The sequence below is a fragment of the Sardina pilchardus genome, chromosome 8 (assembly GCF_963854185.1).
Source record: "Sardina pilchardus chromosome 8, fSarPil1.1, whole genome shotgun sequence".
NCBI classification, from domain to species: domain Eukaryota; kingdom Metazoa; phylum Chordata; class Actinopteri; order Clupeiformes; family Clupeidae; genus Sardina; species Sardina pilchardus.
Window position 1 is genome coordinate 35,002,647 of NC_085001.1, and position 24,721 is coordinate 35,027,367.

General features: G+C 40.6%; 1 protein-coding gene across 1 annotated transcript; it reads right to left on the reverse strand.

Moving 5' to 3' along the window:
- Nucleotides 1-3,360: 3,360 nt before the first annotated feature.
- On the reverse strand, nt 3,361-24,216 carry mrps30 (mitochondrial ribosomal protein S30). The gene is made up of 5 exons (XM_062543761.1): nt 23,576-24,216; nt 15,601-15,746; nt 7,374-7,479; nt 7,090-7,266; nt 3,361-3,704 (listed from the first exon to the last, which is right to left on the reverse strand). Exons 1-5 carry the CDS (start codon nt 24,162-24,164, stop codon nt 3,445-3,447), a joined length of 1,278 nt encoding a protein of 425 aa, XP_062399745.1. The 5' UTR covers nt 24,165-24,216; the 3' UTR covers nt 3,361-3,444.
- Nucleotides 24,217-24,721: the final 505 nt, after the last annotated feature.

Below are 24,721 nucleotides of genomic sequence, written 5' to 3' on the forward strand. Positions count from 1 at the left end.
CAACAGTAAAACCATCCACCAAAGCCACTGCGAATGTGAGATAATGCCTCCTAAAAATGACCAATTTTAGAGGGATGAAAATTCTGCTTTCAGTGGATAACCCCCTAGTGCACCTTTTGGTCTTTAAAACTATTCTACCTAAGCTCTATGGAAACATAAAGCTCGTGTTCATATCTTTATCAGGATAATCAGGGTAGAAATGGCAATTTCAGTCATTTTCAGCCATGAATTGTTGGATTTTTGAGGGTCTCTGAGACGGGTCCCAGAACTCCATAACAAAAAACAGCTGGAGGGTTTTAAGTATATGGCTGTTCATAGTTCCACATACTTATCACATATACAAAGTATGAGCCGATTTGGCCGACCCCCTTCTTCCCACTTCCTGCTTGTTCTGCCTGGTTTTCTCGTGCAATGACTCTTAAGCACGTGCCACAGATTCTCAATGGGGTTGAGGTCTGGTCTCTGTGTAGGCTATTCCAGCACCTTGATTTTGGTATCCTTTAGGGCGTTTTAGACCACTCTTCACTATGCTTTTGGTTATTATCATGCTGAAGGACCTGGTGGTGACCTAAGCCTAGACTAAGAGCAGGCGTCTTGATGTTATCCCTCAAAAGGTCAACATAATCTTTCTTTTTCATGATCCCATGCACCCAAACAAGGCTCCCTGTGCCTGAGACAGCAAAACAACCCCATTACATGATGCTCCTACCAGTGATGCGCGGGCTGATCCAAATCGAGCGGGCGACCGCGGTCACCCGCGGTCACCCGCAGTTATGGGTCAAGAAAAAATATTTTTAATGATATGCGGGTCATGTTTGGTCGGGTCGGTACAAAAAATATGCCGTTATTTTTTTGTCATTTATATCGTACATAATTGTCTTTAGAAGAGAAAGACATAAGTTGCAGCATTCCCACTGAAACGCGATTCTATCCCCCACATTTTGTCACGAACATGTAGAAATGCACTTGTTGTTTCTGCGTAGACAGACCCTCGGCTACACTTGACATGCAGTTGTGTTCTGTTCTCAGAGCATATGCTTTCTCTGTCTATGATCTGCAGCTTTTTTCTCGAACTGCTGGATCTACAGAAAGTGGCAGAATCGTCTACTGAGCAGCGAAGTTGCCGATGCAATGCCGATGCTTCTCAAGTCTGATAATTTGCAGCAAGATCGAATGGTATTATGGAAAGAAAAATAAACTAAAAGTTTCCCAAATCAGGAAATACTTCTTAATTTAATGGCATCAAGGCATAGGCTATAGCCTACAATTGGTATGAGCATGCAATGTGTGCGTCCTTGCGCAACTTATATAGGCCTAGTGGCTCGTTGGAAAGCCCCACGTCTGCTCTTCCCCACGTCGAGCAATAAAGGTTTCATCTCGCTGCAATTTATAATTGCGGAGCAATGGACTTTTGGTCCATTGATGAAGACGTTAATAAAGAGTTTCTTAATAATATTCTATGCCTGCATTTCATGCTTGGGAGAGCTTCAAGGCATTCATGTGAGGAACGGCTGAAACAGAATTTGTATAGGAAAATCCTAGGCTAATTATGTTCAATGTTGAGTCAAATAGCCACATTTTTGGATGAATGCTGACACGGAACAAAAAAAAGGTAGACTAAATGCATGTTTCCCAAATTCTGAGCAATTATAGGCTATATATAATTAGGCAATATATATTATTGTTTTACATGCATATGAGATACCAATTTTGCGTAGCTCAATGGCGCTACGACTAAGTTAGACTACTTTTTACAATAAGCGGGTCGGGAAGCGGGTCGGGTCCTGTATTTCAATAATTATTTTTTGCGGTCCGAGTTGCGGTCGGGTTAGTTGTAAACGGCGGGGCGGGGCGGGTCGTTCAGACACGTACCCGCGCATCACTGGCTCCTACCACCATGCTTCACTGTGGGAACTGTACTTTTATGGTTGTAGGCCTTCCCTTTTTTCGCCAAACATAGGCAACATCCATGTGCCCAAACAGCTCCAGTTTAATGTTATCAGACCAAAGGACAGTTTTCCAAAACTCATTTTTAGCTTTTAAATGTGCATGGGCAAAGTTCAGTCTGACTTTGAAGCGCCCCTTTTGGAGTAAGGGTTTTTTCTCAGCCGATGACCTTGGAGGCCTCCACAATAAAAATCCCTCGCTACTGTCTTCCTCAAGACTTTAACCCCAGAGGTCTCAAGGTCAGCAACTATCATTTTGGCGGATGTGCAGGGTTGCTTGCTAACATCCCTGATGATTTTTCTCTCTAGATTGAGATATTTAGCATTTTCATCCACACTTAGGTTTGTTATGCACAAACTTGGAACTCTTTGTACTTTGTAATGATGCCTTGCACGGCTGTTCTACAGACTGTGAAGCATCTAGAAATTACAGTATAGCCTTTCTCCATATTATAGGCCTCAATGATGTTCTTTCTGAGGTCCAGACAGATTTCCTTTATCTTCAGTATGCCTGTAAAGGCAGTCCCCTCTCAGACAGGTGTTCAAGTGCCTGTAGGCCTGTTCCTTGAAGTCTTTAGGTAAACAATCAATGCTGGTTGGGTGTTCAGGTGTTGTCTGGACATTAACTAACTGCAAAGGTGTGGCTTGAAAGGTGACAGGTTGGTCGTGTGCGTTTAAAAGCAAAAAAATCACATGGGGGCTATTAATTTTGACCACTCCACATTTCACACAATTTGAGATTAAGCATTCCTAATATATTAACACTCCAAAATGCACCAGATTCTACATAATAACACTGGCGAATGTTTGATTTTTAAAATTTGATCAGGGATGGAAAAATTTAGGGAGAATTTTAGAGTAATGTTCCAAAATTTCAGGGGGGCTAATAATTTTGGGCTTAACTGTAGCTAGCGATGCGGATACACCCACAAGAGTTCCATTAACCTGCAAAAGAGTTAGCTGCATTATAACTGAGCGTCTCATGCATAACATACAGTCCCTCTACCTCTCCCTCTACCTTTACTTGTTTTTGTTCGACTTTTATACTTTTAATTTTATTCTTGATTGTTTACATAAATACTCCCCTTTTTGCTGACTGTTCCCAAAACCAAATTTAAATGTAGAGAAGATCGTGATTTTGCTGCTAATATTGCCCCCAAACTCTGGAACAATCTCCTCCAACACATTAGACTTGTCCCTTCTCTAAACACTCTCAAATCCCATCTCTACTCCTTAGCTTATACATTAGTTTAAGACTATGTAAGACAGTTTAAGAATGTGTGCTGACAGAGCGCCTTCCATGAGAAAGGCGCATTAATGAGAAAATATTGACCATGATCATAAAAGGCCATACCCACAAATCTGACACATTTTGATATGGTTCAATCCAAATAAGCAAAAAGAAAATCCCTGATTATAACTGAAAATGTTGTTTAATGTTATGCAAACAGAATACACAGAGATAGCACAAATACCAGTAAATCCTGTTTTTTCTGCATTAGGCCCCATTCAAAAGGAACTGGATCAGGAGTCTTAGTACATGGTCATCTAGTCCAATAACATCATTGCCAATAATGTTGTCATAGAGCTGCATTCTCTTTGTACCCCAGCACAAGTTCTTCCTTGGATTGTCCACATCAGCCTCATCTGTCAAGGCTAAGGTATTCAGTTGATAACAAAAAAAGGAAAAGTACTTTCCATCTGTGATTACTGCCTGAGACACAAAAGGCCTATCCAGGTCTTCATGGCTCCAGAAACCTTATGGAAGACATTACAAATTAATGAACATGCAGCAGTTAAGATTGTATAGAGATCAAATATACAATGGGCAGCTCATTTATTATTTAGTTAGGAATGACGAAAGACTAACATTTACCTATAGTCTACTAATGTCATAACTACTGCATTAGAGCAGGGGCTCCCAAACCTTTGGCCAAAAGTAATTACAACTAAAACTAATTGCCAGTGACTTGCAACACCTACTATCCCCGGAGGCGGTGGAAGTATACACGTTGCATACAACAGCACTTACATACGACATGTAAGGGATAACGTAGCACGCTGGTCATTATCGGACCCCAACGCAAAGTGGAGGGAAGTTCACCCTGACCGGTAGAACTTTGGGAAATCCCATTCAAGTCGATGGAGCGTTCTACTGACTTTGTGAAGAGCCGTATAATAATACCAATACATTGTTCTTATTTGCTTAATACTCCAATGTAAAAACTTGTCCTATAAGTGGGCACTAAGGCGGGGATCACATTAGCCAGCAGCAAGCGGCAGCGGCAAGCAACACTCTGACCATAATAATAATCCAAGTTCTTAGACTAATCTGATTGGTCAAAATACCTGAACATTCTAAAGCTGACATTGATAAGCCAAGCATTGCGCTTGAAAGTTGAACCAAGTTCAACAATAGGAGAACAATAACAACTAGAAAAGCATTTCCTGAAGGAAATACCAGTGCATGGAAAGTCATTGCAAGGATTATGCTAGGGTACTTAAAGTGATTACTAAGGTGTTGCTAGGCTAAATAAAGTGGTTACTATTCTATAAGAAGTGCTTGCTAGATTGGTTGCTAGGGACATCACGTCGTTTGCTAAGGTGTCATTATGGAAGGGGTTGCTAAGTTGTTGCTAGGGTACTAGAGTTGGTTGCTAGGTTGTTACTAGGTAATTATAGTGGTTGCTGTGCTATAAAAAGTGTTATTTTAAATATAGCTTAAAGGTATATTCCGCCATTTTTGGAAATACGCTCATTTTCCACCTCCCCTCGAGCAAAACAATCGATATTTACCTTGTTCCCGTTCATCCAGCCATTCTGTGAGTCTGGCGATACAACTTTTAGCTTCAGCCTAGCATAGATCATTGAATCGTATTAGACCATTAGCTTCTCGCCTGCTAGCTTCATGTTTAAAAGTGACTAAGATTTCTGGTAATTTTCTCATTTAAAACGTGTCTCCTCTCAAGTTAGAAAGTGCAATAAGACCAACTGAAAATGAAACCTGGCGTTTTTCTAGGCTGATTTGACATGGAACTACACTCTCATCTGGCGTAATAATCAAGGCAACTAGCACACTACTGGCACTACTACTGCTTGTTGTCTATGGGGACTATTTTCAGATGCTGTGTACGATATCACTGCGCCTATGGTACGTTTGCAAGTTGCCTCGATTATTACGCCAGATGAGAGTGTAGTTCCATGTCAAATCAGCCTAGAAAAACGCCAGGTTTCATTTTCAGTTGGTCTTATTGCACTTTCTAACTTGAGAGGAGACACGTTTTAAATGAGAAAATTACCAGAAATCTTAGTCACTTTTAAACATGAAGCTAGCAGGCGAGAAGCTAATGGTCTAATCCGATTCAATGATCTATGCTAGGCTGAAGCTAAAAGTTGTATCGCCAGACTCACAGAATGGCTGGATGAACGAGAACAAGGTAAATATCGATTGTTTTGCTTGAGGGGAGGTGGAAAATGAGCGTATTTCCAAAAATGGCGGAATATCCCTTTAAAAGGTTATTGAAATTGGGAGAAATAGAGAGAGCGAAAGAGAAAGTGAGGAAGTGAAAGAAAGTGGGGACAAGTGAGCTATCCAGTTCAATGGAGAGACACACAGAGAAGATGTTCCATTGCTACAGTCAGTGATAGAACACAGGCACAGTTGATTCCATTCCACTAGCCCCGTTTACATGGACACTTCTATTCCGATTAGAAACAGAAAAAACAGCTCAATCGGAATAAAAATCGTCATATAAACACCTCAATCGGAATGAAATCTGATCCGATCAGAATTGTAATCGGAATAGAAGAGGTGGCGTAGTCCGTTCCTATTCCGAATGAACGCTCATGTATACGGTCATTCGGATTGACTGTAATATCTTCCCAATGAAAAGTAGTAAACAACGGCTATTCCGATCAAAGATTCTAAAGCGCTAACAGACGTCTGATCGGAATAGAATGTAGCCCATGTAAACAGACGGCGCAAAAATGTTCAATCGGAATAGTTTGATCGGAATGACGAAAAACTATCCATGTAAACGTGGCTATTGATTCCATTCTATTTCTTTAAAAGCCCATTATGATGTCACAAAGCCAATGTTAAAAAAAAGCTTAGTTTTCATTTAACATCTCAAAAAGTGAAAGTTGTAGAAATATGAAAAATAATAGAATGAAAATTTGATCCAAGAGCTACGTGTCAAAGTTTGAACCAAGTTCCTACGATAAGCGGTTCGAGTCAAATTTGGGCCTGCACCACGTTTTATTTTGTCTCACCATACTTGGTCGTGTGACTACTCGTGTATCTGTATTTTAATAGGGAAAACATGGAGGTGTTCAGTCGCTTCTAACTTCATCTCTGTTTGGATCCTAATGAATGCATTGGGCTAGCTTAATGCTATCAAAGTTGCGCCGCGCGCCAGAGCCAGTGAGTGCACGCATTGAAACGTGAAAGGTATGCATCAACTCATCTTAATTAAGGGAATAGCATAGTTTAATATGAAAAAACGGTGAAGAGTTCCTTTAAGTCTATGGCAAAAATGTTTAGTTTTTATTTAATATCTCAAAAAGTAAAAGTCGTAGGAATATGAAAAGTAATAGAATGAAAATTTGGTGCAAGAGCTACGTGTCAAAGTTTGAACCAAGTTCCTACGATAAGCAGTTCGAGTCAAATTAGGGCCTGGAAGAATAATACAAAATATTTTCAAAATATTAAAAAAAAAAATTAGGAATAACAATGCACTGCATTTCCATGCACTGTGGTAATAAAAAGAAAAAGCCTAGGCATAACAATACAGTGCATTTCCATGCACTGTAAGAAACCTGCCACTTGCCAGTGGTCAGTAATATTGCAATGAAACAAAAACACGAATAAATAATCAAATCAAATAAGAACACATCTTACAGATTTACATCTTTCACTTGGTAGTATTATTTTTTGTTCATGTTACTTTTTAGTCACTGTGAGGAAAAATACAAATCTTAGGTGTGCCAAGATGCTCTTATCTCCCCTAAATATTTTCTCTTGTCACTGAAAACAAATTATCGTGTTTTAAAAACAAACCTAGTAGTGCATTAATGCTTCATAAAGCATTCCATATTTTGCAGAGTCACGTTTGACTTGCATAATATTGCATTGAAGACTTGCCTTGATACATTGCCTGAGCTCCTGTCCAGGCAAAGAGACTGGCAATGGCATTTGCCCGCAAGGCAACTTCAACCTGGTCTTCAGATGTTTGTTTGCTCTGCTGTGCTCTGTGCACGCAGTCTGGTACTATATGAAACTGTGTGTGTCCGTAACAGCAAGGGTCATCGACCTTTGAACCTATGACACAGAAAATACATTTAGAATACTCAGAGCAGGAAAGGACTAGTACTGAAGACCATTTGTGCACCCAATACAACATGTTATTTACCATTAGGTGAACATACCTATATAAATATTGTTCTCATACTGCCTCCTAAACAATGGAAGCCGGTCTGGCAGGAGATTCATGACTGGGACTTCGGCAGGAACTTCACTTCTCAATGGGACAAACTAGTGAACAAATGAAAGATGAATTGTGTCAAATAAAATAGTCCATCAAGCTGGTTTATTTGGGCATACAAAGGAAAGGCTCAACAAATAAAATATGCTGGTTTTGGCATTTTAAGGTGGCTAGCTTTTTAAAACTTTTTTTTAAAAACGTTCCATAGGAGAACAATTGAGTTTCTGTTTGAATGTCCCCTAATATGAACATAAAGCACTGCCAAACTAAACTTATACAATGATTCTAATGGATATCTTTCCATCAATTTCCATTTAGTAACAAGAACTTCAATTTGGGACAATGGTGGTTAAAGGGATACTTCACAGATTTGCATTAAGCATCATTAGAAACCCAGTAGTATTGTCAAATTATTTTGCTTCTCTTCCTCATTTCCCCCTTAGACGAGATATTTCTGTATAAAAAAATATTGTCATTTTGAGTCACCTGAGGATTTTTTTTCTGTACCAAACACAGACAGGAAAAACGATTCTCCAATCTCTCGAGATGCAGTCATAATGAACTGTGGCAAAATTGGTTTCATATTGGACACAAATTTGTCCCTAAATTGATTTTTTCTTTAATGTGTCGAATATCCAACGTCCTAAAACCAACTTCTGAATCAGATGGTAAAAAAGTTCAGCAAATTTGGCTAATTCATAACTCAAGAATTTTAAGGACCCTTAAAGAGACCCTATGCAACTTCTTCATAGTCATAAAATCGCTTAGAAATCGTTGTTTTGCTTGACTGACCAGTTTTATCGAAAACAGTAATATTTCCTCCCGCCCCCAGTGTCCCTATCCGCTATTGCAACCTTGCAGTTTGTTCAGGAGACGATCGTTCCCTGTTTACATCTGGAAGGTTGAGACGCATAAAGAACAAGAAGAACCACGCTTGCAATTTATATATTTATATATAGCCTATAGAAGTATAAATATACACACTAAAGCTGTCGGGGAAGCTCTGCAGAGAAATATGCAAGCATAAAATGAGCGAAAATGAAAAACGAAACCGAAATTTAAGATGAAATCGCCAATCCTGTATAGTCTCTCTTTAAAGTAATAGTTTGGTATTTTACACTTTAAAGAGACCCTATGCAACTTTCTGCAGGAGACGATCGCTCCTTGTTTACATCTGGAAGTCTGAGACGAAGAACCACGCTTGCAATTTATATATTTAAATATAGCCTATACATGTATAAATATACACGCTAAAGCTGTCGGGGAAGCTCTGCAGAGAAAATGCAAGCATAAAACGAGCGAAAACGAAAAACGAAACCGAAACCAGAGATGAAATCGCCAATCCTGCATAGTTCCTCTTTAAGTCCGTTTTCTGTATTGCCTAGCATGAAAACGAGTATTTGACACCGAAATCTCGACGATTGAGCCTGTTTGTGCAATTTGGCAGCTTTAGAATGTTCTCTGTATGGCTTTAACATTGCTCGCTATGTGCATGGACTATTCTGTCCTTAAAACACCCCTAAACGTTCGTTTTTAAAAATGTGCAGCTCACCGAGTGGTAACTGGTCTTCAACGATCTTCTATAGCAAATTTCGCAGTGAAATTCAAATTCTGTTGTGTTATATTAGGCACACACGGTTGTGAGGTATCTGAAAAAGTACTTCCGGGATTTCGAAAATCCCTGATAAAAGATGACAGAAGCTATATTTCGTCCTCCAATCAGAGGACAGCATGCGAGTGCCACTTCACAAAGCACTTTGGGGTGAGTTCAAGAACTTCGCTGTTGATGTCAGCACTGACATTAACGCGCTCACCGAGAATGTCATTGGAATTATTTCCACAATCACAGATATGCATGTACCCAAAAAGACTGTCAAAATATATGGAAACCAGAAACCATGGATAAATAAAAAATACAGGGAATGCTCTGAAACAATGTACATCTGCATATAAATTAGGACTGGAGACTGGCAATATGGATGACTACATAGCAGCAGCATACAATGTCAGAAAAGCAGTAAGGGATGCCAAGAGGGAATATGGAGAGAAGGTGGAGTCCAAATTCCAGCAAGGAGACCTAAAAAGTGTATGGCAGGGGCTAAAAATCTTGACTGCCCTACCCCTCTCCTCAGGAGGTGCAAGTAAGGAGTTGGTGAACAGCCTCAACACTTTTTTTGCACGCTTCGACACCTGCCGTGAAGTAAGGAGATTGGTGGAGTAGGAGGGAACGGAGGACCAGTCGTTCTCTCTGAACACAATGTCAGGAGGACATTTAAGCAAATGAACACCAGGAAGGCTGCGGGACAAGACAAAATAGCTGGACGAGTTCTCAAGGTCTGCGCCGACCAATTGGCACCAGTGTTCACAGCTATATTCAACCTGTCCCTGGCACAGTCCATCATCCCCACATGCTTTAAAAAGTCTACCATCATCCCCATACCCAAAAAGCCCAGCCCAGCCTGTCACTACGACTATCGCCCAGTTGCGCTCACCTCTGTGGTGATAGTGTTTTGAGAAGCTGGTCAAGGCCCACATCTGCTCCTCACTGCCCAACACACTGGACCCTCTACAATTTGCGTACCAATAGATCCACTGAGGATGCCATTGCTCACATACTACACACTGTCCTATCACACCTGGACAAGAGCCAGGGGAAAGTGTTGAACTATGCGAGACTGTTGTTTGTTGACTATAGTTCAGCCTTCAATACGATCCTTCCCTCCACCCTCATCTCAAAGCTCAGGAGCCTGGGGCTGAATGACGCCCTCTGTACATGGATCCTGAACTTCCTGACAGAGAGACCTCAGGTGGTGAAAGCGGGAAGGCACACCTCAACCTCCCTCACCCTCAGCACAGCGGCCCCCCAGGGCTGTTTTCTGTCCCCCCTGCTGTACTCTCTGTACACGCATGACTGTACAGCCACCACAGACTCAAATACCATCATTAAGTTTGCTGACGACACCGTAGTGGTAGGCCTAATCCACAACAACGATGAGATGGCCTACCTAGAGGAAGTGAGGTGCCTGACCCAGTGGTGTCAGAGAAACATCTCCATCTCAACGTCAGCAAAACTAAAGAGATGCTGGTGGACTTTGGGAGGAAGCAGGTGCGAGACTACACACCCCTGTGGAGAGGGTGGGCACATTCAAGTACCTCGGTGTCCAGATCACTGAGGATCTGACATGGTCTACCCACCTGGACACTGTGGTAAAGAAAGCTAGGCAGAGACTGTAACATCTAAGGAGGCTGAAGAAATTCAGAGCATCCAAAACAGTCCTGCAGAGCTTCTACTCCAGCACCATAGAGAGCATCCTGACTGGGTGCATCACCGCTTGGTATGGTAACACCACCATCCAAGACCAAAAGGCCCTGCAGAGAGCACCAAATGGGGGCAACTCCCTAACCTAAGGGACATTTATACCAAGCGGTGCAAGGACAAGACCATCAAAATACTCAAAGACCCCAGCCACCCAGACATCTTGAATGTATTGTTCTTTTTGTTGTTGTTTTTGTTACTGTTTTGGTGGGTTGTTTCTGTTTCTGTTCTATGTTAGTTTATACTGTATGCCTCTTTTTTTACCTAGCATGGAGCCAACTAACATTTCACTGCATTATATGTATGTTACAAATAAAATCTGTATCTGAAGACCAGTAACCACTCGGTGAGCTGCACATTTTTTTAAACGTTTAGGGGTGTTTTAAGGACAGAATAGACCATGCACAAACAAACGGGCTCAATCGTCGAGATTTCGGTGTCAAACACTCGTTTTCATGCTAGGCAATACAGAAAACGTGTAAAATACTGAAATATTCCTTTAAAGAGAAACTATGCAGGATTGGCGATTTCATCTCCGGTTTCGGTTTCGTTTTTCATTTTCGCTTGTTTTATGCTTGCATATTTCTCTGCAGAGCTTCCCCGACAGCTTTAGCGTGTATATTTATACTAGGGCTGGGCACGTTAACGCGTTAATATCACGTTAACTCATCAATCAATTAACGTCGATAATTATTTTATCGCGCATTAACACAGTTTTTATTATATACTGTAAAAGTCTGTTGCTCACAGGCTGGTCACAGGCGTCTCATCACGCATTGAAATTCCATAGCCTACATTCACGAAACCAGGAGATGTGCAACAGAAGTGAGAGAAGCCACTGGCTGCAGCAGTGCAAGAGCAAGTCACATGTTCACGGTGCACGTTGTCACAAGCACGCCTAATGTTTATGTTTTGCGCTGGTTTTGCGGCTACTTTGTTCAAGTGGCATTGATAAGTTAAACAGTCGTTTTTTCCTACACGGTAACGTTGTATGGAAAGAGAACATTAGCCTTGAGTATTTTAATCAGGGTGTCAACAAGCAGGTTTTAACAAGTGCAATTTTAGACTTTTTTAGACCTATTTTAGACCATCATGGGTTAAATTTAAGACCATCACGAAGTATTAAAAAAAAGAAATAACAAGCCAGATTGCAGTCAATTGATCATCATCCTGCATCCTGTGACGACAGCAGGGGTCAAAATTAACTTTTTGGCTTACCAGCCAATGTGGCTAGTAACTGGAAAAACTTACCGGCCAAGCAGATTTTTTACCAGCCAAAATTTAAAGCTATTGTTAAGTACTAATGATATAGTACCTTTAACTATTGCTTGTTTTCAGGTCATTATACACTATATTTGGAAAAGATTTAACAAAGACCATTTTTTTTTACTTTCCAGTCATTATTACACTAACCATTTTTATACCTGCAGTATTTTTTAATACCTTAAATTTCATTTACGTGTAGGTTATCTCATTCATACTTGTTCAATCATTAGGATGAAAGAACTGAACATATGAGGCAAAGTAATAAAATTAACTAAATTCATGTGTCTGTTCTTCATCCACTATGCCCTCCATGAAGTCTGGCCTTTTCATTCAAACACCATTTCACGTGACTCTCCGATATTTGGATCGGATCGGCCCCGATATGAACAAAATAGCTGGATCGGGGATCGGAAAAAATGAGCCGATCCATGGGCCGATCCGAATTTAATTTAGTTTAAAAAAAGGCTGAGCCATGACGCTCAACCAGCCATTTAGCGCTGCTGTAGACAGCTCACTGCTGCGGGTTAGAGTGTCATCACCTCACTGTGTGCTCTGAGTGTTTAAATTCACGGATGGGATAAATACAGATACCAAATGTATGTCATAGAATCAAAAGAATGTCTATACTAACCTCCATTTGTCATAGATTAATTACGATCTTCATGCGTTTTGTTGCATTTAGGCAACACGTTTAATGTGTAGTCAACACAAAATAGGCTACTCAAACTAAACACATTGTCATTTTCATCTCATATCTGTATACACTGTTCTTGGTATCAAGACATGCAAATGTTCAAATTGGCTGTTAAAAACTTCTCATTTATTAGATAAAACGTACAACTTCAAGTGCCGTTTACCACCATTCAAACTCTGTGTGAACTAATTAGTTTATTGTGGGGAAACTGCGGGGCTGTACCACTATGAGTAAATAGAGGGGTTTCGCGGGTGACACCATTTTGGCAGGGGTGTTTCAATGTATGTCACTAATATGGGATTTTTATCTGCAAAATTGTTTTGATGGGAGAAAATTATGCATTTGTTGAGTTTCATGTCAGCTAGTTAGATTTATTATTTAGTAATAACTGTAAACTTGAATTTGAATGCTGTTCCAAGTTGCTGCTGGTGCTTTTAATACTAGTAATGTAATCAATAATGATGATAATAATAATAATAATAATAAATTACCTAATACATTACCTTTATATTTAAGTGTTATTTTGTTAGATTTTTTCTTAGGAAAGTAATGTTTAGTTAGGGAGAGAATGTTTAAGTCAAGCCTGATGCTTTTAGTCTTTTCCACATGGTGAGGTATACAGTTTATTAATTAATAATGGTATCGGATCGGTATCGGATATCGACCGATACGCAGAGCCCAGGCATCGGTATCGGTATCGAGAAAAGTCGGATTGGTGCATCCCTACTTATGGATACAATGTTTAATTCTGGCTCTCAGCCTATCACTGACACAGACATTATGCGATCGCTGTCTGTTTTATTTACATTCATTTTGCATCATATATCACGCCAGGCAAGGCGTCAATAATTTAATAGGCTACAGAACAGAAAATGGCAGGGCTGGACAGGGTTAGCTGACAAATCTGTGATGCTCACTTGTAGTTCTTGAAGCTACAAGCTCAACTAACTCTGCAGTTTTCGAGCGGCCAGATCAGACCGCTGTCTAGCATTCACTGCCACTGGACAGAGCAGCCACTCTTTTAAAGCACACGGCTGCCTGCGAGCTAGCAGCCGCTGCCGCGGGAGAGAGACGGTGAGCCAAGGAGGGGCTAGCGGCAATCACACACACACACACACACACACACTACAGCAGAGTTTTGTCGTTAACGTAATATAACCATATAACTAAGTAGGCTAGGCTATTCGTTGATGACTAGTGGCCGTTTTACACACGCCAAAGTGGCGGATTATTTGTCATAATTCACTCGCCAGAACAGAAATCTACCGTTGGCGCTTGGCGGACCGTACTAATTTTGAGCCCTGGACGACAGTACATTTCCGTTTTACATCTGTAGTTTTATTATTACGTTCCACTAACAGCAACATGTCATGTAGAACTACACGGACCATAACTGCCACCATAACAGAAAAAGAAAAAAAAACAGAACAGCGTGGAAAAGGACGTAAAACAAAACAAAAAAACATTAATCCTTTGTCGATATTTTGAATTGAAACGTAGGTCTTAAATTACTCAAACTCAATTTTAGACTTACAGTGCAAAATATCTCTATATTTTAGACTTTTTTAGGCCTAAAATTGAAAATGTGTAATTTTAGACTTTTTTAGACTTTTTAAGACCCCGCGGACACCCTGTTTAATATCCAGTTGTAAACAAAGACATCTTCCTATGTAGCCCAAGCTGTAAATGGACTGAAGTTCACTCTAAATATCAAATTTTATCGATTATGCTAACCGTTAGCATTTCTATGGAATTTCTCATAGACATTGGCCATAAGCTAACGCGTTAGTTTCTATTCTGTAACTTGGAATGATAGCCTACGTGACTGCACTCTAACAAAACATTCAAGGAAATAACTGAAATGTACTCTGTTGTTCTGCTTAGTTTTACAGTAAAAGTTTGAAAAGAATTTCAGCATCAGAGTTTCCCTTGGGAAATCGGTTAGCCCTATATCCATCTATTCCAATGTAGCTGGTTAGAGTTCATCATTAGCCTACCACACACACAAGTGGGGGCAGAATCACAAATGTGTCATAGAGTGACAATGCATTGGTTGATCTGGTTAAAAAGTCACAGGTTGGTAATTGATTACAATAGTAATGTTGCTACTCAGAAATAATGAGCTGTAAAGTAACTCAGACTTTTAAAAAACATTTTTAAGATATCGACTTATTATCATTATCGTCAAAATCACAAAAAATATCGAGATATTATTTTTTGCCCATATCACCCACCCCTATAGGCCTAAATAAAAAATAATTTTGACATTATACCAGGCTAGGCTTATTACAACAAGTATTATGGAAATATCTGACTACTGTTAAAGGTTTTACCATAAAAGTGTGTGTAGCCTACAATAAGCTTTAAATTTGTATGTGTTTTGATTACATTGTGTAAGTTGAGATTTACACTAAATCATTTATTTAACTGCTACTGTATAAACAAAATGCTGATGTTAAATGTTTGCAGAAAAATGCTATGGCATTTGCGTTCATATGGCAGCACATTTAAAATAAAAATCAGGGAAATCATGCGATTAATCGCGATTAAAAAATGTAATCGTTGCCCAGCCCTAATTTATACATATATAGGCTATATATAAATGTATAAATAGCAAGCGTGGTTCTTCTTGTTCCTTACGCGTCTCAGCCTTCCAGATGTAAACAAGGAGCGATCACCTCCTGAACAAACTGCAAGGTTGCAATAGCGGACAGGGACACTGGGGGCGGGAGGAAATATTACTGTTTTCGATAAAACTGGTCAGTCAAGATTTCTAAGCGATTTTATGACTATGAAAAAGTTGCATAGGGTCTCTTTAAAGTGTAAAATACCGAACTATTCCTTTAAGGTGTATTCTAATGGATTAAGTTATGGACAGTAATGGTGAAAATTTACCTCTGGAAGTTGATGAGGTATCCTTAACTGACACAGAGGCTGGTCATCAATCTGAAATCGGATGGGCTCTGGTCGACCTCGGCGATGTCCCATGGGGATAATCCTCTTCCCTCTTAACCAGTAGAAATTTACTTGTGGGTCTGAGTCTTTGGATCAAAAAAACAACAACAAAAAAAAACATGCAGGTTTCAGTTAAATCTCAACACACTCCACACAACGAAACACCTGCATTTTTATTCGTAGGTAGAACCAAAGTAGTACAGTCATTGTCAAAATTGTTGCCACCCCATGCTAAAGTTGACTAAAAAGAGGAAAATAAAATCATCTTTTGGAAATTGAACACATTATGGTTAACATAGGGGCAGGCCTGAAAATGAAACCTGGCGTTTTTCTAGGCTGATTTGACATGGAACTACACTCTCATCTGGCGTAATAATCAAGGCAACTTGCAAACTACTGGCACTATTACTGCTTGTTGTCTATTTTCAGATGCTGCGTGATATCACTGCGCCCACGGTACGTTTGCAAGTTGCCTTGATTATTACGCCAGATGAGAGCGTAGTTCCATGTCAAATCAGCCTAGAAAAACGCCAGGTCTCCTTTTCAGTTGGTCTTATTGCACTTTATAACTTGAGAAGAGACCATTCCAGAAACGTGGTGCATTTCTAAGCAGGTAAAAGGTATAACATATTGTGTGGCGGAATAACATTGGGAGCACTTAGACTCTGCACAGTAATATCCTCACTCCAAAGTGAAACTGAAAGTGCAAGAGTGAGGATATTACTGCGCCACACAATATAGTTATCCCTCTTACCTGCTTAGAAATGGCACGTTTTATTTTGTCTCACCATACTTGGTCGTGTGACTACTCGTGTAACTGTATTTTAATAGGGAAAACATGGAGGTGTTTGGACGCTTCTAACTTCATCTCTGTTTGGATCCTAATGAATGCATTGGGCTAGCTAAGTGCTATCAAAGTTGTGCCGCGCGCCAGAGCCAGTGAGTGCACGCATTGAAACGTGAGAGGTACGCATCAACTCGTCTTAGTTAGGGGAATAACGTAGTTTAATATGAAAAAACGGTGAAGTGACATTGAGACATGATGGTAGGCTACCAAATATTTGACGTAGAAGCAAAACTGTAAAGTTAGATATGTGCTAGGAACTTCGGTAGTTGTCAGAATAATTATCTCCATCAACTAAATGGCACTATTGAAAAATCATTCGGGCAGCCATGGTAGCCACATGATATGGTCGGCATGACAGACAGAAAACGTCTGATGGAGTTCGGGTGCCGGCGACATGCTAATGGCAAGATTGCTATCCTTCTTTGGTAATGTTAACCATGAAAACATCAGTTATTTGGAAAGATCTTAGTGCGTTTTCCTCCGATTCAGTATTCTAATAAACAGTTTTTGGGTAGCACTCACATTTTAAACTCACTTGGATATTTGATGTAGATGTTGTGTAAAAATGTTCATGATTGTTTTTTGGGTTAAAGGTAGGGTATGGAATTAGCTTTTTTGGCCATTTTTGCGAAATCCTATTCCTAACCCACTTACAGATGGTACGGGTTGAGAATGCTCCTTCTTTCCCGCACATCGGGAATCCCAAAGGTTCGGGACTTTGTAATTAAAACTGCAACCGCAAGGGGGCAACATAAGACCGCCCTAATAACATGAAGGTTCGGCTCATCCCGGAAAACACAGAAAAACCCGAAGACACTGCGCTGGTGACAAGTGGAGAAAAGAGACATGACGCTCGGCATGTCAGATTGCAGTTGCAGAGTTTTCGAATGTTTTACAGCCTACCTCACAGCTCTCTCACGCGACGTAGCCTATAACTCAGTCAGTCCAGCAGAGATGCCAGAGCAACGTTTTGGTCAATGGAGAGGGAGAGAAATGCTCCGCATATCCGTCTCATTTAATCATTAAAATGAAGGCGATGACTGGCGAAATTAATCAAACGACGTTTCAATAAACCATTGTTGAAATTAATGAAAATTATCTTAGAAAATCGCCTATAGGCCTATCAGAAGGAAATAGCCTTCACTTATTCACGAAAGACTGGATAGGCAACCTTAGATTAATTCATTAATTCATACGGTTACAAGACCGCATTTCCGTGAATAGGCTATTATTGTCAAGGCGAAGACGAAAGAGATGGACAAGATGGACATTTAGGCAACATTTACATGCTAGGAATACTTGGAAATGTGTATAGGCTATTTTAAAACGGAGGCATGTTCATTTTAACCGGCGACGTGGGTAGCCTACATGTAGCCTACCCAGCACAGATTTGTATCACAGATTTTGTCCCCACCACTTTTGACAACTGAAAATAAAATGTATTTAACAGAAATATCTTTAATACATGCCTATGCTTGTCACTTTACTTATAACCCTAGGCTATATGCATGGAGAAGATCGCGCATTTTGTAACATTGTAACAATGGATGGTCAGATATGCAGATATGCAGATATGGGCAGTGAGGATGATTCATTGTAACCATCGACTAGTAGGCCTAGCTCCGCAAAATAAGTTTCTAGCAACTTATGTATCGTATGCATGTTCATGTTGATTCAGAGATAGACATAGAGTACCGTAGGCTGCTGTGCGTCAAGCTATATGACAGCATTTTATCATGTGGTGAATTAATAACTAACGTCAGTTTGAAATGTTAGAACTTTTGATCGGAGTTCACGTGCATGCCGCGAATGGCGTAACTGGTTAAAGCACATGTATAGTACGCTAGCGACCGGGGTTCGAACCTCACTTTACAAATCTTTCCGAAACCCATCTAGACAAAAGCCATCGATTTATTAAAAAAATTAAAGATTTTCTCAGTTTTGCGATTTGTTTTATGTTTGCGATGTCTGCTGAAAAGAAAAGTTAATATGTGAATTGGTTCAGCGCACGCTCACACATTTTTACATGTAGGCTACATAGTGTCGGTGTCTGTCGGGAGAGAAGGGGGGAGGGTAGCAGTCGTCCTCAATGCCGCATATAGGTAGGCTATAATGTAGTGAACTGGTTAGACGAGTGTGGGGGAGGGGGAATGATCGCACAAGACAGAATTGCTCTTCATGAAATGGATCTCACAGACGGCTGTCGGTTTTCTCTCTGGGTTGGGAGCGTCGCCTGACTGTGTCAGCAGACTGCAATACAGTCGGTCTCGAGGGGTTAAATAGCGCTCGTTACTTGAATTTTAATCTGAAGAAGACCACACAGTCGAAATATCATTCCTTTGTGCTAAAGAAAAGAAAATAAAATCAAAAAAGAAGGATTTCAAGTGTGCGAACCTTTTTCCAATTTTTATGATTTACTCTTGTTCTGCTCCTTGACCGGGGATGTGCACAAACTTTTTAAACCAGCTCTTCTCTTACCAGTAGCCTATATCCTACAGACATAGGCCTACTTTAATAATCAGATGTTATGCTCATTTTTGTAGGCTACACCTCAACGGCAAGTAGGGTTGGGCATCGATAACCGGTTCCGTCTTGGAACCGGGTTTAACTTATCAATTCCATCGACATCGTACGTCTTTTTTGTTATCGATTCTCTTAACAATTCCCTCAGCCTGCATGACGTCAGACTTTTTCCGGTTTTCCTGAAATTTTGTGTTACTACACGCCCTCTGCGACGGCTCATACTACAAGTCAACCCCGAGAGGAGGAAGAGATCCAAAGCCTGGCCCCATTTCACTAAACGTGATGAATATTCTGCCGTCTGCAACCAGTGTATTGTTATCGTGTAAGGGTAGTAATACCAGCAATATGTTAAAACATTTGTCCGTGAAGCATGGGATTAAGCTCCAAGAATGTCATGTGTTCGACAGCCTACGGAGGGGTGCTAACGTTGCCCTGTCCAGGGCTCCAGAGTGCATATGCGCCCAAAATGTTTAAGAGTGTGCCTGAAAATAATTCTAGGTGCACCTGACGCTGCTCGGGTGAAAGCATACGTTTCCTTCACAAGTTTTAATTGTAGACTATGCGTGCAACTTTGCCAAACTGTATATAAGCAACCCCCTTGGCCCGCTCTCTCTCCCTCTCCCTCTCTCGTGCGCGCTCAATGGACACCCGCCCCTCGACATGCACATTCACAATCGTGAAAGCAATGACGCATAGAAGACAACTAGCGACATTATAATTAATTTCGGTTAGCATCATAGCGTAGGCTACTGCACAAATTTGATTCAAACTCTTCAAGTTGACTGATCATCTCAATGTTTTCCAACTCTAAGACTCAAAAGGGCCTGTCCCAAGGAGAAAAAGTATTAGCCTACCTTGTAACTTAAACACACGTGGGGAAACTGAACAGTCCAACCAGTAGACTATAATAAGCTAGCCAACTATGCTACTTTGTTTACAATTTGAGGCTTCAAGCCGACAGCTGAATTAAAGAGGCAGAGTTGTAATATGAATAGTCATGAATGTCATGAATATCAGAAATGTCAGTAGTATAGATTAGAATATGTAAAGAATTATATTATATTACATATATACTGTAGGCTATATACATCTTTATAATTCTTTATAAAGAATATGTATATTCCTTTGTGTTTTAAATAAAGACAAGCTTTTTCTACGCCTTATTGTTAAAAAATCATTCATATTATATGAAAGGAGAGCGATAAAAGGTGACCTTTTGGCGTTAAAGGCGATGCAATGAAAAATGTGGCTTATCGATTTTGGGAATCGATAAGAGAATTGATAAGGAATTGGATTGATAGGCAGAATCGATAATGCCATCGATATTGATAAAAACTTATCAATACCCATCCCTACGTTCCATTTAGAACGTCTTATTTTGATCTTACAAACAGCGGCGGCATCTCACTGAGAATGTGTGTCGTAGTTCTAGAACTTTATCATATTTAATACCTTTATAAGATCTTTGTAAGACGTTAGGGAGATGGATGTCCTATTATGACGTATTGATGAGCATCTGGGATACGGCTGCTAAACGCTGTTTGAAGAACTTAGCAAGACGTATCAGATACGTCTGCCAGATGAGCAAACGCTCTCTAGAATACATCTGCAAGACGCCTTCCAGACCTTTCGGACACATCTGCAAGACGCCTTGCAGACGTTCTTGTGCTTACTGGGTAGGTTGAGAAACTTTCATCTCGGGTCCGTGAGTTCTGGGGTGTTGGTGTTTTAGCAGACTCAACCTCGCTAACTTTAAGACATTTGGATAACACAGAGATAAAGTTACTCACGTAGGCTGGCTGTATGGTATCGATCACATTCTTCACATCGTTCTCCATGCACTTGTTCCATTAAGTCCAACAGGCTTTTAAAAAACACTGTAGGCTACAGGGTAAACCGGGTGGAAGAGCTAGCTAGCCATAGTCCCAGGCAGGCACACAACGATTTCATGCTAACTAATCTGACGAATAGTTTTGGATTAATCCATAATCGATTAGAGTGGCACCTGAAATGCATTCATGTTTTTAAAGCTTTATTTGTTATGAAAATATGATGATGAGGACTCCAATGAATTATTTCTCAAACGTTGAGACTGCATCTTAAACAGCACAATGTTATGGTTATGGTTATGGTTATGGTTATGGTTATTTAGCAGACGCCTTGTTCCCGGGGGAGAATTGTTTTATATTAACACGTAGTCCAAGTTATAGCCTATGTTACTGTGCTGTTCACTCAGCCTATCCCACAATTCCCAGTCCCAATTTAAAACAAAATAAACCAAAATCCATCATAATTCTGAACCGAGGACTTTTAATGGCATACGATGCAATAAAAACAGCCAGTTTTGAATGTTGAAACAGTGTGTTAGGCTAGCGCCTGCTCTGCTTATGTTTTGATCTGACTAATCGTTTATTATAGGAAAAGACACCGTAGACAAGAAAGTATTTAGACCTAACCGCATTTAAATACTTAGCTGACACATAGACCTATTAACGGGCCGTATTCATCGCAGTTCAGCAAGTAGCTAATGGTAAGTGAAGATTCATATACTTTATATCAGGGGTCGGCAATTAAGTTTGGCCTCGGGCCAGATATTTTCCGAGCCATTACATAGCGGGCCACAAGTTCACAACCAAAACAATGGCTAATTTAATTAATTAATATCGGAGGAGGTAAAAATGATAGGCGCTCTTGAAATGACAGAGCAGAGACATTCAAGCAGGCTGATGTAGGTTAAATTTGTCGATGCCTGTGTCTTTAAAAAATAATAATAAAAAACACCAGAAAAACATTTCCACGCGTTGCTGTTAGCTGTCAAAAAATGGCACAATGAAAAAATCTGAAGAGAAAAGTTAACAGCGAAAACAGGATCTTTAATGATGAATGGACAGAGAACTATGCCTTCATCCTCCCTAATTGTATTAATGCAAAGCCCACATGCCTGATCTGTAACAACTAACGAGGGTTTCTCTGCATGCAAAGAGTACAAGACGGCACCACGAAAGTAAGCATGCTAATTTAAAGGTTGCGTTCCTAAATAACACGCACGCTATTAATGTTTGAAACTCGTGTTTTACTTTTCACAGTTCTATGTGCGTAAATTGTCTGTTTGATGTCAGGCCTGTTTAAAAGAAGTCGTGTTTTAATTATCACCATAAGCCTATGTCCGTTGTTTGAATGACAACATGTGTTTTAGGGACTAGCTTGGAATTTGAGAACCAGCGCTGTCCACTGACTTCATTTTGATTTTGCATGTTGTGCGTTCACGCTGCACCTCGCTGCGTGCTTCACTCGTATTCAGATGAGACAAATATCTAAGCATTTAGATTGATTGAAATTCTTCTGTTCTGGAAAGTTACGTTTCAAAATAAAGAGCATGTTTGAGACTGGCAGTCCGATTTTTAAAAAGTTTTTTTTTTTTTTTCATTCTCTGGTTCAAAAGATCTCACGGGCCAGATGTTTTTCACTTGCGGGCCGCATCTGGCCCGCGGGCCGCCTATTGCCGATCACTGACTTTATATAGTCATTGCCTAACGGGGCAGTCACACGCTTGCGTCGGCCAACGTTCGTCCGTTGTTTTCCCATTCACTTTACATTGGCTGGACTTCATTTCATGCCGCACTGAATTGTGGGTCCGATGCGTTGCCTGAGATACGTTGCCTCCGCTAAAAAGTTGAGAAATGTTCAACTTTTGACGGATCGCGCAAGCGCCAGCCAATGAAATTCCGTGTATGCAAATTTTCGAACACTGATAAACCAATCAGTACGCGTTTATGGAAATGTGACAAAATGAGGCATACGTTGGCGGACGCAAGCGTCTGACTGCACGGTTAGCCATCAGAGACGTTCGCTCTCCCAGGTTACAGAAAGGCTGTCGTCGCAGACGGCGAGCGTGCAGCGAGCCATATGCAAGGATGTCACGATAATTCTACATATTTTTTCCCCCTTTACACTTTGTTGCTGGGAGGTTAGGGGAACGTTAATGCAACCAAATATAGTAAAGTTCCCTAAAGGGTAGGAGAACGTTCTGCTAACCAAAATAAACAACCAGAAAAAAACGCAGTATTTTCGTCAAGAATAGAATAGAATAGAATATACCTTTTTTGATCCCGTGAGGGAAATTCAGTTCTCTGCATTTAACCCAATTTAACCGAATTAGTGAACACACAGCACACAGTGAACACACAGTGAGGTGAATCACTCACACAACCCAGAGCAGTGAGCTGCCTGCCCAACCAGCGGCGCTCGGGGAGCAGTGAGGGGTTAGGTGCCTTGCTCAAGGGCACTTCAGCCGTGGTGGACTAGTCGGGGATCGCACCGGCAACCCTCCGGTTACAAGCCCGATGCGCTAACCAGTACACCACGGCTGCCCCAAAAGAACACTTTCCTGGGGAACCTTGTGGCAACTTTCGCAACTTTCAGGCAACGTTTTCCTAACCAGGAAAAAAACGTTCTAAAAACGTTCTCCTAACCAGAAATTGTTAGCTGGGAAGTCACTTTGGATAACAGTATCTGCTAAAATAATAAATGTAATTGTAACCTTACCAAAAGCGGAGGATCGTAGCGTTGGATTCTGCTTGGTCAGGATACTCGCCATACCACAGGTCAAATTCTTCAGAAAAGGAACCGCTGTGTGCTGTAGCGGTTTTTGAAGAACAACCTGTCCTTTCCTCACTTGACAGTTTTCCTGTAGAAGTGAACTGCAGACAAGGGTGCGAATCTCTGCTAACGAGGCATCTTCAATCTGAGGCAACGTGGTCTGGCTACCTGCAATAACGTCAGATCCTTCTGTCTCATAAATTGAGTATCGTTGAGGAAGTCCAGTAATATACGCCGTCTTAGTGAAATGTTGATACCATCTATCTGCATTCAAAGCGAACGTCTGCGGATAAACCACATATTTCATCCGCTGAAGTTTTGTAAGTGATGACAGCTTATCCTTCACGCTGCAGTCACGGAGGTGGTCAAAAAATTCTGCCACCCGGCGCCGTTTTGCGGATCGACTTTTAGCCGTAAATGACGGAAGAACAGCAGGATATTTTGGCATACTGTCGATAACATTTAGGGTACCTTGACGGACTGGTACCCCAGCAGTAGTGAACCGCCGGGCAAACAACCTTACTATGGCAGCCATAACACATATGTTATCAGCGACCTCCGCTTCCAGCTACTTCTTCTTCTTCTTCTTTTTCTTCTTCTTCAATGTTTTATGGCGGTTGGCAAACCAACTTAACGGTGCATTACCGCCACTGACTGGGCTGGAATGGAACTTAAATAAATAGGCCTAAATCAAAAAAGGTGAGGAGGAAATAAATAATAATAATAGTAATAATTTAAAAATCCTTTTGACTAAGTCTGCGTCTCTCACAAACTTAAGAACAAAGTGATAAATGTTGCTAGATGTTCTCCCTCATAAACCTTGCAATGTGAAATTATTTTGTTTGACCATTTTGAGCTAGGCCTAATTCAATTTCAATTTCAATTTAATGTCGCTTATAGAGCGCCAATACATTACACATGTCTCAAGGCGCTTTACAGAGTGTTAGACATTCAAAGAGAGCCCATGAGTGACAGGGGCAAGGAAAAACTCCCTAGAATTGGAGATGCATATAGGAAGAAACCTCAGACAGACCCACGACTCAAGGGCCCAACCCATCTGCCTTGGGTCAGTTACAGTACAGTCATTTGTAG